The sequence below is a fragment of the Aquarana catesbeiana genome, linkage group LG01 (assembly GCF_042186555.1).
Source record: "Aquarana catesbeiana isolate 2022-GZ linkage group LG01, ASM4218655v1, whole genome shotgun sequence".
NCBI classification, from domain to species: Eukaryota; Metazoa; Chordata; class Amphibia; order Anura; family Ranidae; genus Aquarana; species Aquarana catesbeiana.
Window position 1 is genome coordinate 792,566,295 of NC_133324.1, and position 18,777 is coordinate 792,585,071.

Sequence of the window (18,777 nt, forward strand, 5' to 3'; positions counted from 1 at the left end):
CCTGGACTTCAGTCTGGGGCGAAGGTTCTTCTTCCAACAGGACAACGACCCTAGGCACACAACCAAGATTAAAAAAAGGAGTGGCTATGGGACAGCTCTGTGAATGTCCTTGAGTAGCCCAGCCAAAGCCCAGACTTAAACCCGATTGAACATCTCTAGAGAGATCTGAAAATGGCTGTGCACCGACTCTCCTCATCCAACCTGATGGAGCTTGAAAGGTCCTGCAAAGAAGAATGGGAGAAACTGACTAAAAATATGTGTGCCAAGCTTGTAGCATCATACTCAAAAAGACTTGAGGCTGTAATTGGTGCCAAAGGTGCTTCGACAAAGTATTGAGCAAAGGCTGTGAATACTTGTGTACATGGGATATTTTTATTTTTAATAAATTTGCAAAGATTTCAAACAAACTCCTTTTCGTTGTCATTATTGGGTATTGTTTGTAGAACTTTGAGGAAAATAATGAATTTAATCAATTTTGGAATAAGGCTATAACATAACAAAATGTGGAAAAAGTGAAGCACTGTGAATACTTTCTGGGATGCACTGTACACTGTAAGCGCCCTTTAAAAAATATAATGCATATAATATATATATACTGTATTTATTGGCGTATAACACTCACTTTTTCACCATGAAAATTGGGTGCAAATAGCATGTGTGTGTTATACACCAATACTTCAATTTCAGTTGCCTCGGATGGGGGGCGGGATGAGCGCCATCAGATTACATACAGTGAGAATCTCCTGTTTACTTGGCGGCCTCTGTAATAGGAAGTCCCCTCTCCTGGGCCACCATTGGACCACTGTTCTGTCTATCATAGAAGATTCTCACGGTATGTAATCTGTCGGCGCTCGTTCCACCCCGCTCCCTGTCCCCTCTAAACTGTAGAAGGGCATCGATCAGGCTGCAGTGATGGCAATGGTGAGGCTGCTGCATTGATGGCAATGGTGAGGCTGCTGCATTGATGGCAATGGTGAGGCTGCTGCATTGATGGCAATGGTGAGGCTGCTGCATTGATGGCAATGGTGAGGCTGCTGCATTGATGGCAATGGTGAGGCTGCTGCATTGATGGCAATGGTGAGGCTGCTGCATTGATGGCAATGGTGAGGCTGCTGCATTGATGGCAATGGTGAGGCTGCTGCATTGATGGCAATGGTGAGGCTGCTGCATTGATGGCAATGGTGAGGCTGCTGCATTGATGGCAATGGTGATGCTGCTGCATTGATGGCAATGGTGATGCTGCTGCATTGATGGCAATGGTGATACTGCTGCATTGATGGCAATGGTGATGCTGCTGCATTGATGGCAATGGTGATGCTGCTGCATTGATGGCACTTGTGAGCCTGCAGATGGGCACTGACCCACAGTTCCTTATTTAAAATTAAAGTTTTTTTTCCTGAAACTTCCTTCTTAAAATTAATGTGCGTGTTATAGGCCTGTGCGTGTTATACGCCGATAAATACGGTATATATTCTGCATACATTTTTATATTCTTTTCAGTCTGTACCTAATCACACTTTATACAACAATGCCAGATTAAAAGTTAGCCAAGCACTCTGTTATTATATTAATACAACAACACAGTATTGTTTTAAATCAGCTAGCAATTTTGATAGGAATCCAAAGCATGTTTGAGAAACGGTCAACGACATACCACGGAGAAACAATGGGCAGTTGTTGAAGAAACTCAAGCAGACACCCAGAGATATGCCTGCTACACAGAGAGAAACAGACTGCAGGAGCACATGTAAAAAGCCATAGCCACAGACGTGTCAGATGTTATTACTATGAAATAATGCTTATTATATTCTACAGCTAAGGTTTTTATTGTTCGATGTTACAAGTTTACCAGTGTTACAGGAGGCAGTAAAACTGCAGGCTTGGTAGCTTTAGATCTGAACCAGCCAATGATATATCTTATGAAAGGAAAAAATTTCACTCTGGCCCTTGAAAATTGATCAGCTGCATATCAGTTTAGTGTAGAGAATGGCTGCACACACTGTGTGGATTTTTTAGTTCTACTTTATATGTTGATTTTATTCAGCCTGATATAAATAATGTAATGAAGTTGCGTTGATGTATTAAAACAACTTTTGTATTTATGTATATTTTTTAATAGTTTATGGCAGCTTTACAGCATTACACAATGACTGTGCTTTACTGCTGCTTATAATTATATTATAATGCAAGTCCATGAGCTGATTGACTCCATAAAAACAATGCCCTCCCTATGTGGCTAGTATCGTTAGCAATTGTTCAGCAGGTGGGTTGCATGAGGTGTAGGGCCTGTTAACATTGGTGCATTGTAAAATGCGATATGCGATTTTTGAAGGCATTTTTAGCGTGTTCTTAATGTATGGCGTTAAAATTTACCGCAACACATAATGCGTTTTACATGGGTTTTCATCGCTAGTCATCTGAGAAAAAATTGACGCATGACTCAAAAAGTGCACTTTTGGTATATTTCTGTTGACCTTAAAGCGGAGGTCTGCCCACCACTGCAAAAATTAAAAGCCAGCAGCTGCACATACTTGCCTGTCCTGGAGTCCAGCGATGTCGGCACCGCAGCTGATGTTTCCATCATCTATCGGGTGCTGCCGCCTCCATTGCGAGTAAGGGAACCCGGCAGTGAAGCCTTATGGCTTCACACCGGGAACCCTACTGCGCATGTGCGAGGCTCCGCTGCTCTCTCCTACTGGCCTGGCAGCCGGGGAAGGAGGAGGGAGCCCGGGTGGTGACGTCAATACCTGCGGTTGAGACTTCCAGAAGTGGGAACAGGATACTTGTGTAAGACAGGTATCCTCCCCCCCCGGAAAGGTGGCAAATGTGGCATCGGAAGGGCGGGGGGGAGGAGTACAACGAGCAGAAGTTCCAATTTTGGGTGGGACTCCGCTTTAATGGAAGGTGCGTTTTTTTAAACAGGACACAAAGATGCAACTTTGAAAAACGCAGTGCACTGTAAAAAAACGCAGCACATAGATGTGAACAGCTGGACAGGATTTAAAGGGGACTATTTTTCATGCTCTTTTGCCATGCTGGGAAGGTGCACTTTAGCACAACAGAAGCGCACTAGTGTGAATGGGGACTAAAGCTGGATATACACTATACAATTTTCTTAACCACTTCCAGCCCAAGGACGTCATATGACGTGATTGACTTTCAGTGGGGATATCTGAATGATGCCAGAAGCTGCAGGCATCATTCAGATATCTTCTTTTTCAGCCAGCGATTCTGTGCACCGTAAGAACGATCATACTGTCAGTTCAGCCGCTTGATCATTCTTACAGGCGACGGACGGGAGGGGACATGCCACCCTCCAGTGCTTTTCCAGGCTCTCCTGTGCGATCGTGGACCCGGAGAAAGAATCCGCAGCTGCCGAATGAAGAGCATAGAGATTTCCGGTGACCAGTCATCTCTATGATCGTCGGAGGCCCGGGAGCGACGTTATGGCATAACGTCCGGGCCACGGATGTAAACAAAGCCGAGATCTAAAGCTGGAAAGCATTGGATCGTTCATTTTTTTTTTTTTGATGTGATCTGATGCTTTCCAGCCTGGAGGAGATCTTATAGACCCCACATCTCTCCATAAGAAGGACCTGTCACGCACAATTCCTATTACAAGGGATGTTTACATCCCTTGTAATAGGAATAAAAGTGATTAAAAAAAAATGTGTAAAAATAAAAAAAAAAAAATGTAAAACGCCTCCGTCCCCGTGTGCTCGCACACAGAAGTGAACGCACACGTAAGTCGCGCCCTCATATTTAAACACTGTTCAAACCACACATGTGAAGTATCGCCGCGTCTGTTAGAGCAAGAGCACCAATTTTAGCACTAAGACCTCCTCTGTAACTCTAAACGGGTAACCTGTAAAAAAGTTTAAAAGCGTCGCTTATGGAGATTTTTAAGTACCAAAGTTTGGCACCATTCCAATTTTAAAGCGTGACATGTTGGGTATCTATTTACTTGGCATAACATCATCTTTCTCATTATACAAAAAAATTGCGCTAACTTTACTGTTTTGTTATATTTTTTTTAAAAATGAGTTTGAAAAATTGTTGCACAAATACCGTGTGACATAAAAAGTTGCAACGACTGCCATATTATTCTCTAGGGTGTCTGCTAAAAAAACATATAATGTTTGGGGGTTCTGAGTAATTTTTTAGCAAAAAAAATTATGATTTTTACATGTAGGAGAGGAGTGCCAGAATAGGCCCAGTATGGAAGTGGTTAAAGTGATCGTAAAGTCTAATTTTTTTTCCTATAAAAATAAAAAAAATGTTATACTTGCCTGCTCTGTTACAGTGCATTTGCACAGAGCAGCCCGGATCCTCCTCTTCTCGAATCCCTCCTCTGTGATTCTGGCCTCCCCCTCCTGTTGAGTGCCCTCATAGCAAACTGTCTATGCAGACACGGAGCCCTGACCCGGCCCCGCCCCGTCTCCCTTCTCCCCCGATTGGCTAGCTGATTTTAATTGACACCAGAAGGAGCCAATGGCGCCACTGCTGTGTCTCAGCCAATCAGGAGGGAGAATCTCGGATGGCTGAGACACTCGTGGACATCGCTGGACAGAGAGGAACCTCAGGTAAGTGTGAGGGGGCTGCTGCACACAGAAGGCTTTTTATCTTAATGCATAGAATGCAATGCGATTAACTAAATGGGATCGCATTGCTGTGATCTGCGGTGCGATTTGAGTTTTAGAAAATTAGTGTTTCAAATCGCACTGCAAAGAAGCGCATGCGATTTGAACAGGATTGGGGTGCGATTCCTGTCCTTAACACATGTGGTTTTACGCACTGCAATAGTGTAAATTGGGACTAAAGCCACTGTGCTTCTTTTTATAAATATGGCAGGATATTTGTGCTGTCAACATACAAACTGAAGGTCTTCAATAAACATTAAGTGTCAAGCTGGGGAAGTGCAGGGTGATGTATTACTTTCCAGCAGACTTGCCAAGTAGGCAGTGCAGCCACAGCAGTGGTTATGGTCCAAGCACAGGGACGCAAAACAACAACATGTCTGATTTCCCTTTCATCAGCTTAGAGCAGTCAGATCAATGAAAGATGAATTCTGATTGGTTGTTTTTTTTTTAATGCTGAGCTTTGCACATTGCTATTTGTTAATTGCACAAGCCAGATATTTTATTTGCAGAAAAATGAAACATGTTTAGAGTATTTTCTTTCTGCAAAGAATGTTCAATAGATACTTTTATGCCCCGTACACACGGTCGGACATTGATCGGACATTCCGACAACAAAATCCATGGGATTTCTTCCGACGGATGTTGGCTCAAACTTGTCTTGCATACACACGGTCACACAAAGTTGTCGGAAAATCCGATCATTCTGAACGCGGTGACGTAAAACACGTACGTCAGGACTATAAACGGGGCAGTAGCCAATAGCTTTCATCTCTTTATTTATTCTGAGCATGCGTGGCACTTTGTGCGTCGGATTTGTGTACACACGATCGGAAATTCCGACAACGGATTTTGTTGGAAAATTTTATAGCCAGCTCTCAAACTTTGTGTGTCGGAAAATCCGATGGAAAATGTGTGATGGAGCCTACACACAGTCGGAATTTCCGACAACAAGGTCCTATCACACATTTTCCGTCGGAAAATCCGACCGTGTGTACAGGGCATAACCCTGTATGATACACTAAGGAGGCTGGAGTGCGACCGGAGCCAGTTGCAGGATAGAGAGCAGCTGCAGGTGACTGGAGGGAGCCCGGAGCAGGAAACAAGGTAAGTATTTGTTTACTCCTTAGTCCTCTGCTCCTAGACTGGGTGCAATGTACTTTTAAAATATGTTTGCATTCACACAGCCACTCTGTATTTCTTATACACATAAATAATGTGTGTGTGTGTTTTTTGTATTATTTTAAAGTGTTCTAATTTCCTTCTGTATAAGTATTTGCTTATTGCTGTTTTACCTTTTTTCCAGCATTGACCAAAAAATGTCCGGAAGCCAGAGCGGCTATGAGCTGAGGGAAGCCAAGGATATCCTCTCTGAACTAAAGAGCATAAGGAAGGCCATTAGCACTGGAGAGAAAGAGAAGCAGGACCTGATGCAGGTTTGTTCCATAGATCAACAAACTCTATTACATGAAAGGCCCGTCATTCATATTTTGTTAGTTTTTTTGAAGTTCTAACATTATTTGTAAAAACAAAGTAAGGGAAACTGAAAGCTTTTGGTTTTAAACGGCAACTCCACTTTTTCATGGCAATGTAAAAAAAATAGATACTCCCATTGTGCTTATACATTTAATATGATCTTGTATTATATGATGGCTGAACCTACAGTAAACATAGTCAAGCGGATCTGCCTGCAGAGCGGACGCGGACACAGCTCGCTGTTGTATATGGGGCGGTCGGATGGAAAGGGACTGCTTTTCCGTTTCCATCTGACTGTCATCTGATCTGATCCACCAGAGGGATGAGGAACAGATCCCCATTCACCTGTTTTTATCAGACCTGATCGGGTGCTGGCGGGTGTCAGCGGACATCCACAGCTCCATAGAAAACAATGGGTGGTTTGAACGAAAAATTGACCGGTGGACCCGATCAGTCTTATGGTGTAAAAAGGGCCTTAAGCGGAGTTAAACCCTCCTATCCTTTACAGCCAAGGAAGCTACTTCTATTTGATCTGCAAGTGCCATGGTGCTGTACATGTGATCAGTCATGACACCAGCCATTTGATGGTTTGACAGTTTGGTTGAGGACATAAGCATGTGACAGTTGGCAATCCCAGCATTTTAGGAATGTAACTGTGTTTTGAAACTGTTAAATCAATGGGTTTAGTTCCGCTTTATGATTTACTGCTGTTTAGGGGCTTTGGGCTTCAGCAAAAGAAACAAGAGCAATGCTGGTGGCAATTTACAGTGTACGCTAATTTTGGTAGCCTAATTATTAATGTGAAGTGTATGTTCCTTGATAAAGAACATTATTTTTTTTATCCAGTTGTTATGGGTAAAGTTCTGCTTTTCCCAAAACCATTACATTCATGCCATGAAAAACTACTGTCACAGCTGATTGTGTTCCTAAACCCAACTGTCAATCCATTAAAGGGCTGATGTTATGGCTGATCACACGTGCAGCACCATGGTAAGTACAGTTCAAACAGAGGCTAAGATGGTAGCTTGCTTGGCAGCAAAAGAGAAGAGGGTGTAGTTTCACTTTAATGTTGTTTAGCTAGGAATGAACAAAGAATTCAGAATCACTGTTAACAATAGCTGTGGAATGTATCAGATCTTGGCAGTTCTTGGGATTTGTAATCATCAGAATTACAAAATGTATTATCATGTGCCATTACTGGTTAAAGAATTTAATTTGACCTGTGAAATAAAAGCTGTGTTTAATTTCACGGTGAACTCCACTCTTAAGCAAATCTTGATTTTCCCAAGCAACATATGGTACTTTCTTCTCTCCATTATAAATGCATTTATCCATGTTACAAATGCCAAGTCTCATTACTTTTTGCTTAGAACAACACGGTCACTATAACCCTCATCGGATCACAGTTACATATTGTTACTGCATTAAACACCTGAGCCGCAATATAAAGGGTGCGATTTTTCCTGACAGGTTGATTGTACCTGTATTTACGAAGCAGGTGCTGCACAATTTTCTTGTGGCCAGAGTTGATGAGCCTTCATAAAGCTAAAACCAGGGAAACTTCTTTCTACATGAATGCCTGTCTGTGTTCCTTCCCGTTTTCATGGTATCCAAGCATGCTCTTCTTTTATTGAAGCTTATTTTTAGGAAATCTTAATGTGGGAAGAATATATGTAGGGGTTTTGGCAGGAGGCATTTTCCCATAAACTGTATTGCTTGTTTCTGTTTGTTTGGGGGAGTTTTAGTTTACAATTGCTCCGCTTTGTTTTCTTAGAGTCTTGCGAAGCTCAAGGAAAGGTTTCATTTAGAGCAAGGCAGAGGAAGATCAGAGCCAGACTTGACGTCCAGCCTCACAAACTCTCATTTGTCTCTGTCCAGACAGACACTGGACGCTGGTTCACAGACTGATATTTCTGGTGATGTAAGTTTTTTCTCATTCTTACTGACAAAGATATGTCTATCCTATGAATTCTGTTTTCTGTACAGAAAAGAAAAACTTTATTGCTTCAATTACTTCAGTACTTTAATGATTAGGAGAAAAAAATTATGTTACGTAACATGGGTAAGAAAATCAAAGAATTATGGATACTGTCTGCAGTCAATGTAATAATATCCAGTTTTTTTTTTTGCTCTAACATTGTTTTAAATTAACAATATTTAAAACTTGTACAGCCCTTTCCCCAATTTATTGTTTTCCAGTTCCTAATAACACCACAGATCCTGCTTGTTTCCTGTCCTTATCATTAACTCATACGTTTTAACATCACCTGCTGCTACCCCTGCTGCTATTTCCTTTAATTCTATTTTAGCAATAGTACACTGTATGGTGGTGTCATTTGGTGACGAAGAACAACTGTATGCTGTGATCTATAAAATATAAAGGAACAGTAGAGGGTGCCAAACTAAGTTTAGCACAGGGGTTCCCAACTGGTGGCCCGCAGAGTTCTTTGATGTGGCCTAAGCTCTGGGATGGCAGGTGGGCAAGCCCAGATCAGGGGTTGCTGACCTGCCATCCCACAGCATTAGTGTTGTGAATGGAGCCAGCGGTATAGGAAGCAAGTGGCTAATGGGGGAGCACAGGCACCTAAACCGGTGTTTCCTCTATAGCACCAGCTCCTTTTCCAGGTGGAGTGATATCAAATGCACTCTGCCTGGGAGAACATTTTCTACAGCTGGCGATGCTGGCAGAAAGTGACTATTTCAGCAGATGCATAAAGTGAGGGAAGGCCAGTTTATGAAAATCACAGTTTGGACATATATGAGCAGTGGTGTTTTAATAGTTTTTAGGCTACTTTTTCACTGATCCACAGGTGCAGTGCACCCATGTCTTTCTATGTCTAAGCAGCCTTAGGCCCCTTTCACATGATTGGTCCATTTGAGTCTACCTGTCTGTTTTCTTTTTTTTTTGTGATTGTGTATTACAGTAGATAAACATCCAACAGGGATTGGCCCCATGGGAAATGATCCTGATTGTTTAAAATCTCCATTATGCTGTTAAAAAAAAAACACCATTTAATTGTGGCCTGCAACCAGTTACCAAATCACTGAAGTGTCCCTCGCTCTTTAAAAGGTTAAGCACCCCTGGTGTAGCATATTAAAAGCTTTATTAACTAAAAGACAAATGGCAGTGCACATGATATTTATGAAAAAAGGCATCTCCTCAAACATGTGGGGTAACAGCAGAATCTCTATGGGCCCGCAGCTGATTTCCAAGCTTTAGAAAGGAGCGTGGAAGCTCTGAAATGCGTAGCCATGCCCCCAATTGCACCATCCCAACATGTGACATCCGTTCCGGTCTGGTGTTTGCGTTACATGGAGGTTTTGGCTTTCTGGTGTTTGGCGCTTCCTGCCTGCGTCCCCATACTCAGCCAGCGGCGGTTCCTCTGATGTCCTGATGTGCAGTAGTGTGGACTGAATACATAGGTCACAAGACAAATTGCCTTGTCTATGCGGTATGCTATATTGGTCAAGGTTGCCTAGCGCAATGCATTTTGGTGGGATGGGGCCCAAAAATATAAAACGGAATGTTCTTCATAAAACTTGTAGCACTTGTCTGTAGCGATCAAACAGGTTTTAAATGAAACTTGCAGTGCCACTCTAAGCTGAGACAGAGATTTCCAGGCCAGTTGCAATGAAGGGAGCTGGCATCCATGCACCATTCAGAGGTGTAAGAGCTATCACAGTGAATCAGACTCCTTCCTATATTATCAGTGTTTTATCAACAAATGTGAAACCTGATTGCGCATTATCAAAGAGAAGAAAAGGTGCCACTCACCAACCCAGTGCATTAGTATGTAGATGAATTTGGCCTTAGCCAGCGCCTCTCCAGCCACACCCTGACATGTTTTGCCCCACTCACTGGGACTTGGTCACTGAGGTCTGTGACATACATACTAATGCACTGGGTTGGTGAGCCGCACCTTTTCGTCTCTTTGATAATGATCAATCAGGGTTCACATTTTTTGATAAAATATTAAAAATTTAGGAAGGAATCTGGTTTATCGTGATAGCATGTTCACATATTATCTCTCTCGCTCTCTGTCCATACACCTGCTTACAGCATACTATACTATATTGTTCTTTCACAATTTATTTTACATATGCCCATATCAAAAAAATTGCATTTTAGTTTGGTATGATTACTTGTTGCCTTTTTGTAGTAAACAAATGATTTTGAGGCCCAGAATTCAGGACACCCAGACAATAGTGGCTTTTAGTACTGCAGGTTGCTCACAGTCTCTGTGGAGAGCAGTTGTGGTTATCGTATTCAATCTCACCCTCCTCTTCACTCAGGAGTTAAAGTAGAAAAAAGGAGAATGCTATTATCTGCTATTCTTTACAATGGAGAAGAATGTACTGGTAAGAGTATAAGAAATGTCATTTTGTAATCCTGCATATCTCTTATTGCTCTACCTCTGCCCAACATTCTTTTCATTTAACGGTGATAAAATGTATTCTTGGCAAGCTGTGAAACTATAGTGTATCTCCGTCCTTATTATCTTCTTAACATCTCTTGACTTTAGCTGGCCCCACTGCAGTAAATTGCTTATTTTTGCGTCTTAAAAATTTTCATAGAAATGGCAGTTAAATCCAGGTCAAGCATACTGCTAATCGGAGGGCAGAATGCGTTTTTAATCACCTGATTTATTTACTTGCTTCACCTTTCCTCAGCGCCTGCAGTCATTCCATTTAGAGGTTCTGACACTTGTCTTGGGAAGGATTTAATTCCGTGAAACCATTTTCTGTGTTTTTCTAATGGCAGTCTGGTCCAAATCCCTCTACGCTAATATGCGAAATTGGGTGGGCGAGCAGATTTTAGCTCTTGTTGCTTTGCCAGTTCTTTCTCTTACAAATCTAATTTCTGGTCTCAGAAAAATATTAATCTAAGATACATTTTTTGATGTGTTATCAATTTTCCAAGAGCTCTTCACTGCTACAGCGTTTTAAGTGTTGATACCATCATATCCCTGCTAGTTAGGTGAATGTAAGACAAGCAGGAGCCGCTATAACTCCCGTCTTTTGTGTTCCCGTCTTTGGCAAAGATTTGGAGCCAGCTACATATTTTGTGCTTTGGAGGTCTATTTATTTTCTTTATTCATGTCTTTGTTGTGAAAACAGCTGGGCTCATAGGGTGTGGACAGCAGGGGTCCTAGCTATTGTTTTTTTTTTTTTTGGGTTGAATTATTGTAAAATATTTTATTCAGTCACTATAAAGAAAAAAGTTTTCTTTTTCTATCTGGGTCATGCATTTATTAAAATAGTTCTTGGTGCACCAGATGGGCTAATAATATATTTAGACATTCATCTGACATAGATTGGAAGTCTAGACTACAGCCTAGTGCAAACTCTAACTCTATTCTTCTATGTGTGATCTCTGCTGTATTGATGCTTTCTGCACCAGGATTAATCCGTGACTACAGTCTTCATACGTTAATTGAGAACTGTCACATGTTATGGATCCCCCCCTCCCCCACCCATGCAACATTGTAATTAAAGCCAGACCATGTGACTGCAGTGGGGCTCAGAAGCATAGGGGCCTCATATCTCCCTGCATAATGATTTATCCAATCAGCAGTAGTGTTTGGCAAATGAATTTAGGTAAAACTAATATAGGTCATTTCAACTACTTTTTCTCATTCAATATGACTATTAGGTTGGATAATCATTCAATATACATATAGAGTTATGAGTTCCCAAGATTCCTTTTTTTTAACAGTTGTATTCTTGTCAAACTATGAAATTTACAGCAAGTCTCTGTTCTTATTATTTTCTTGGTCATTATTGCAGCATGAAACGTTTTACTTTGTGTAATCTAATCCTGCAATACTATACAGTCTTCATGTAATTATGGAAAATAACACAAAGTTTCTAATTGGTTTACATTGTCAAAATAAAAGAAGCACTTTTTAAAGGCTTTAATTTTTTTTCATGCAGCAATACCTAGGTAACTCCGGATTTGATTTTGGCCATATGAAGGATTTGACATTCCTTGGACTTGCCTATAGTCAGTTTTGCTGTTGTAAGATCATGTGTCAATCTAACTGACGTTAGTAAGGTCCAGAGGCTTTAAAGTTAATGTAAACCTTAGACGTGACATATGAACAAAGCATATCTCTCTACAGTGTTTACTTTTCCCAATTAATAGCAAAGTGTAATTTCTGTTTGCTGCTTCATTCCTCTGCTATCGGCATTAATCACTTCTGACAAGTTTTCCTGACACCAAGAGAAGTATGATGGCAGGGGAGGGACCTCCAGCAGATTGACCGCCTCAGCCCTGTTCCTGTGAGCTGTATGGAGGGGGGGGGGGGGGTCTCTTCCCTCCAATCAACTCTCAGAGCTCCCCTCACTAAGCTTTGCAGTGTGTGATTTCAGTTCTCTGCCCCCTCTTTTTCTGAACTCTCAGACAAGCTTTATAAACTCTGGACTTTGAACGAATGTAGAGAAGAGAAGGCTGCAGATAGACAGGTACAACTTATGTAGGAGTTGTTGTTGTTTTATCTCTGTGTATCACCTGAGGCCAGTCACTTCACTGGGTATATGTAAGGGTTTACAACCACTTTAAGTTGAGTAGGGCATATTTCACTTGTGGGCATGTCATTGGACCTTGTAGTTTGGTAAGCATCATAAAAAAAACTTCTGTCCAAAACTACTCAGCTATAGGACAGGCCCACTATATGTGGAAGAAGGCACCGGTTTGTCCTTGCCCACTGAAGCACATGGGGAAGGATCTCGTAAGTGCTCTCCACTGCTGTGGCACTGCATGAACATGATATTGTTGTTCCTCATATTTGAGTCCTTGAAAGAGCTTCACCTCATCTCTGTTAAATAATTTGTGTGTATGTGTGACATCTCCTGCTGGCCATTCTTAAATTGCATGAATTTCATGTGCAGCCTATAGAGTGGAAAGGGGCAACCTGGGTATTTTACATTATCCCATACTTTCATCTTTTGTTTTAGGAACGGGTTTTAGAGATTCAATCTGTCTTTCAGGTTGAGGCAGGAAAGGTTGCTTATAAAGGGGTCCCAGTCTATGGCATCAAGAGCAAATCATATAGAAATTTCATATTTAGCATAATATTTAGGAAGTTGTGCTAATTGGACTGTTTAAAAATATTTAGTTAAGTTTGACTGCCCCAAACCCCCCCGGAGACTGCATGTTTGGACTGTACATCTGAAACTTTAGGCAGGGTGGTGATATTGTTATTGACATAAACCATAATCTGCAAAAAGGCTACATTTATGTTGAGTACGAGGTTCTTTTCTTCCCTAATCATAGTAGCCAAGAATTCAATTGCAAGTGATGGAAATAAAGGGAAAGGAGACATCTCTGCCATCTGTAAACCAAGGCCCCTGTTTAGGTAAAACATAAGGGGGGCATGGCAAAACTTCTCCACAGTGTGGAAAAGGGACTTTGTCCAGCGATATTGTTGCCCGCTTGACAGGTTGAAATTAAGCCTACCTGGTCTTTGTTAACAATTGTACCTATCATATTCAGGGCCTTCTTTAATATTGATTGGACCCTGAGCAAACATTTTCTTGAGTCTCCCAATCTCCCCCATTCTGCGACATACAAATGATAGCAGCTAGACTCAAAATCACTTTACTGCAGCAGATCAGGCAGCAATTGTGATTGGTTGCCAGAGGTTATAGCATATCATTACTGCTCACTGATTATTTGCTAGAGGTTACAGCACATGATTTCTGCTTGCTGATTGGTTGATAGAGGTTACTGCACATCATTACCGCTGACTGGTTGCTAGAGGTTAGTGCATATCATTACTGCTCACTGATTGGTTGTTGGAGGTTACAGAACATCATTGCCGCTCACTGGTTGCTAGAGGTTACTGCACATTATTACCTCTGCATCAAATTGTGGGTGTGGCCAAACTGCACTAGCTTTGAGGCATTGTTACATTCCAGGAGTTCAGGAGTGAATTATATACAAAAGAGTGCGCTATGTGCAGAGTGCAGGATTGAGGGGTGTGATACGTACAGAGTGCAAGGTTGAGGGGTGCACTACGTACAGCGTGCAGGGTTGAGGGGTGCACAACGTACAGAGTGCAGGGTTGAGGGGTGGGCTATGTGCAGAATGCATGATTGAGGATTGTGCTGCACATCCAAGTCCCCCCCCCCCCCAAAGAACAAAGCTCTCCTCCCCTAAGATTTCAGCTTAGAGACCCCCCCCCCCCCCCCCCCGTACAGAGCTTTCCTCCAAAACACACCTAGAAAATAACAGAGTGGTGCTTCAGAAGAGCAGCTACAACTCTCAGGCCTCATGTACGCTGCTGCTGCTAAACAGACATTTAGGAGCAGTTGGGCATTTTTGTCAACTGCTCCTGAACTCTCCTCTGTTATCTTATCAGTACATTTACACAGGGATGTTTAGAGTCATTTCTAGGCAGTTGAGTTTAGAGGCCTTTTTTGGAAAGCAAAAAAATTAGTTCAGACGCTGAGTTTAGAGGCATTTGAAACGCCAAATGCTTCTAAACGTGGTAACTCGTGTTTAGCCGTGTTTTGTTTACAGGCGGTTTAAATTTTTGGCTATTTTGGAAAAAAAAAGCTTCAAAACGCCGCTAAACGTGGCATGTAAACGTGGCAAAACTGACATTTTAAACGTGGGTTACTATCTGTCAAGTTAAATCGTTCAGGAGAGGTTGTAAAAACCTCCTGTGTACATTAAGCCACAGCATCATGTCTGTGCAGGCTGTCAGTCTCTGAAGGAGCTTCTGTCGGTGTAGATGCTCCACCTCGATGTATGAAGCAGGCAGGGAGGGTTCTGAACAGCGGATGGGAAAGGAGTTCTTTCACTTGTAAATACAGACGTGCTCTCTCCAGGAGGACAGTAGCAGGCAGCCAGCGTGACCAGTGCTGGAGGTGGCGGAACTTCGATGGGCAGCAGCGTGGGCTCAAGGAGGCAACTGCTTTGGGCCCCCCAACAATGACTGGGGCCAGAGCAGCTGCCCCATTTGCCCCGCGTTAAAGACGGCCCTGATCACATCATTAGGCCTAGTAGCTAAGATTTGGCCAGAAGTTTAATGTCTATGTTTAGGATTGAAATAGGACTGTAGGTGAACCCTGAAGGAAGTATATGTATGTGATGTGGGGATCATCAAAATTAATAGCGGTCAAGGTTTTGGTCCTAACCTTGTGGCTATCTAATAGACTATCAAAGGCTTTGGGGAGAAGTAGGAGAATTGGTCAACAAATTATTTATCATAATGTTGCTTGACAGCACTTGTAACTACATTTCGGGAGTTTATATGAAAGTAAATATGAATTTTAGGAGATAGTGGGATCTCCCAACTCTCCCATTATTTCTATAGGACATCTCCAACTCTTCTACTACGAAGCCATGCTGTTGTCATAGATGCAGAGAGTGGTTTAGCATTGCCCTACTGAAATATACAAAGCCTCCCCTGAAAAATACATAATATGGATAAGAGCACGTGCTGCTCTAAAACCTGGATATATTTTTCAGCATTGATGGTGCATTTTGAACTGAGCGCTGATAGCAAGCCAGAGTGTCCTTCTCCGCTTTAGTCCAGAAGACTGGGGTGCCCGGGTTGCCAAAAAGAATGTCAGATTTTGATTCATCTGACCACAGCAGTTTTCCACTTTGCAACAGACCATTTTAAATGAGCTTTGGCCCAGAAAAGACAGCCGCGTTTCTGGATCATATTCAGATATAGTTTCTTCTTTGCATGAGAGAGCTTTATCTTGCATTTTTGGATGGCATGGCAAACTATGTTCACAGACAGTGTTTCTTGGAAGTATTACTGAGACCATGTAGTGAATTCACAGTGCATCACAGACTCATGCCTATTTTTAATTTAGTGCCATCTGAGGGTCCGAAGATCACAGGCATCCAATATTTGTTTTCGGCCTTGTCCCTTGCACACAGAGATTTCTCCAGATTCTCTGAATTTTTCGATGATATTATGTACTGTAGATAATGATGATATATTTACAGTCATTGCAATGTTTGAGGAGCATTATTCTGAAATTGTTTGACAATGTTTAGATGCAGCTTTTAACTGATTGGTGAACCTCTGCCCATCTTTACTTCTGAGACACTGACTCTCTAAGATGCTCTTTTTTTACCTGGTCATGTTACTGACCTGTTGCTAATTAACCTAATTAGTTGTAAAATGTTCTTCCAGATCTTCCTTCTTAGTACCACTTACTTTGCCAGCTTTTTGTTGCATTGTCCCAACATTTTTGAGATGTGTTGCTGCCATCAATTTCAAAATTACCTTATTTTTTTTTCTTAAAATGGTACATTTTCACAGTTTAAACATCTGATATGTTTTCTATTGTGAATAAAATATGGATTTATGAGATTTGCAAATTATTGCATTTTGTTTTTATGTAGATTTTACATAGCGTCCTACATTTTTTGGAATAGGGGTTGTAAAAAGTTTTCTTTGCCCAAGTTCTGGCCATATCATACTAAAAGCTCACATACCTCACTAACCACAGCCTCCTTTAACCTCTTGACACTGGCCGCACGCATATATGCGGCTGCTCAGGAGGTGGGCATCAACACAGAGTGGCCACATAAATGTGGCCCTGTGTAAACCACTTACCATGCTGAGAGTGTGCTCTCCAGCCAGCGGGGGTCGGTAAGCTCCCTATACATACTTGCGATCAGCAGCTTTCCGATCATGTGACTGCTGTGACAGCCAATCAGAGCGGTCACATGACCCAGATGCTTACCTCTGCCTCCTGGCTTTCAGAACTCTTAAAGGGGCCAGGAGACGGTCAGAGCAAAAGGCTTAACTAGAATGTGTCAAGACAACCTGCTACTTGTTTTGATTATTCCGTGTAAATATAGTTATGCAGTTCCTGTGGGCACTTTTCATTCTGCTTTTAGTGAGGTCTATAGGCATCCAAGCAAACCGACGGGTTTTAACCTGGGCTACTGTAATCTTTCCAGGAAATAACACTTGTATACAATACAGCACATTTATTTATATATATATATTATTAGTCATTTGTACCAATATACAAATGGCAGGCAGGCATGCATATTAAGCAATCGGATAACGTTTTAGTAAAGTAAGATCCGTGGAAGAAGATGATTTCTGATTGTTTGCTCTGGGGCACCACACTGGCCATTTTCCTTACTTTTAAAAAGCTGTTTGGCTGAATACAATTCTAAGATTTCCCTGTGGGCACGCAGGAATGGTGCAGGGACTGTCTCCAGGTGCCAGAAAGTGGGTTGCATCGCTGATAGTCAGGAACATTCTATATACTTCCTTCTTCTGATCCCCATCCCTGTGTTTGGGACTGAAGGTGGAGATGCATTTTATAGAAGTTGTGCAAAATGTTTAGATATATAAGCTGAAGTGTAAAACTTTTAATATGATAGTGGATTATTATTATTTATTGCAATAAAGCTGTGTGTGTAATAATTTTACTTTTTAAAACTATGCTTATCTCTAAATGATCTGTTTTAGACTTGAAATAGTCTTTTAAAATAGAATCTGTACCAGTGATAGATGTGGGTACCTGTTCACTCACCATAAGGCTGAATGTGTCTTTTCTTATTTTATCTAACAGATTGGAATGAGGAGCAGATCGACTCTTGCAGAAAAGGTCAGGCTGAGCCTGCAGTATGAGGAGGCGAAGAGAAGGTACTGTTTCTAGAGCTGGCTTTGCTCTCATGGAGCTAAAACTGGTTGTTGGGTGACCTCTACTGGGCAATTATAGAATGACTATAATATAGTCTGTATGCAAGTTAGCATTCTTTTTCAATGTATCTTCCACCGGGAATCACTAATATCACCACTAAGCAGTACTAATTTTAAAGGTAATAAAATAAAGACCCGGGTCTTTATTTTTTTTTAATGGTATTCACCACACAGTTTGATTATTTAACTATGTGTTATTAATTTATTAATACAGTTAAAGTATTGGAGTATTTGAATTTTGGATGGAGTGGAGAGGGGTTAGAACATCTATTAGTAGTTAGTAGTACAGTCCTTAGAATAAGTAATGAATAATTACCAGACTCAGCGAAACTACAGAAGTAATCCCTCCAGCTGGACGATCACTCACTCTGGGTTCCCCGGGGGCGATTCTGGTCAGTAGTGTAGCATGTCTGTACCCTGGCAGTGGCTCAGTCTTTTGCTCTCTGTTAGCACTGGGTAGCGTGGCTCTCTCTCTGGTGGCGCTGGGTAGCGTGGCTCTCTCTCTGGTGGTGCTGGGTAGCGTGGCGCTCTCTCTGGTGGCGCTGGGTAGAGTAGCGCTCTCTCTGGTGACACTGGGCAGCGTGGCGCTCTCTCTGGTGACACTGGGCAGCGTGGCGCTCTCTGGCTTCCACCCAGCACACGCCCCTTTATTTGTCCTGTAGCACTCACTCCCTCAGCTTTTTTCTAGGCTGCAGTCTCTCAATCGCTCTCTTGATCGAGCTTTGGCCTCCTCCCTGTGGAAAATGGGGCCACCATTCTCGGAGACTACATGTCCCATGATGCTCTCCTCTCCTATTCTCCTTTGATTGGCCCTCAGTTAAGGCCAATGGGGAAGGAACTGAGGAGGGCAGGAAGCTGGGCGGGGAACCTGGTGAGAGCCGTTGTCTCTTCTCCCTGACAGGACAAAGGTGTGGCGAGCGGGGGAAACCCTCAGACAGCCCGCAGCTTGCCTTTCTCTTGACACGGCACCA

General features: G+C 42.1%; 1 protein-coding gene across 1 annotated transcript in view; it reads left to right on the forward strand.

The window, feature by feature from the left end:
- The window catches only part of WWC2 (WW and C2 domain containing 2), a 203,050-nt gene that overhangs the window by 66,826 nt on the left and 117,447 nt on the right, over positions 1–18,777 (forward strand). Inside the window, exons 5-7 of the mRNA XM_073606900.1 lie at positions 5,944–6,073; positions 7,888–8,034; positions 17,676–17,749. Of these exons, the coding sequence (XP_073463001.1) occupies positions 5,944–6,073; positions 7,888–8,034; positions 17,676–17,749 (351 nt within the window). The remainder of the gene's footprint in view (positions 1–5,943; positions 6,074–7,887; positions 8,035–17,675; positions 17,750–18,777) is intronic.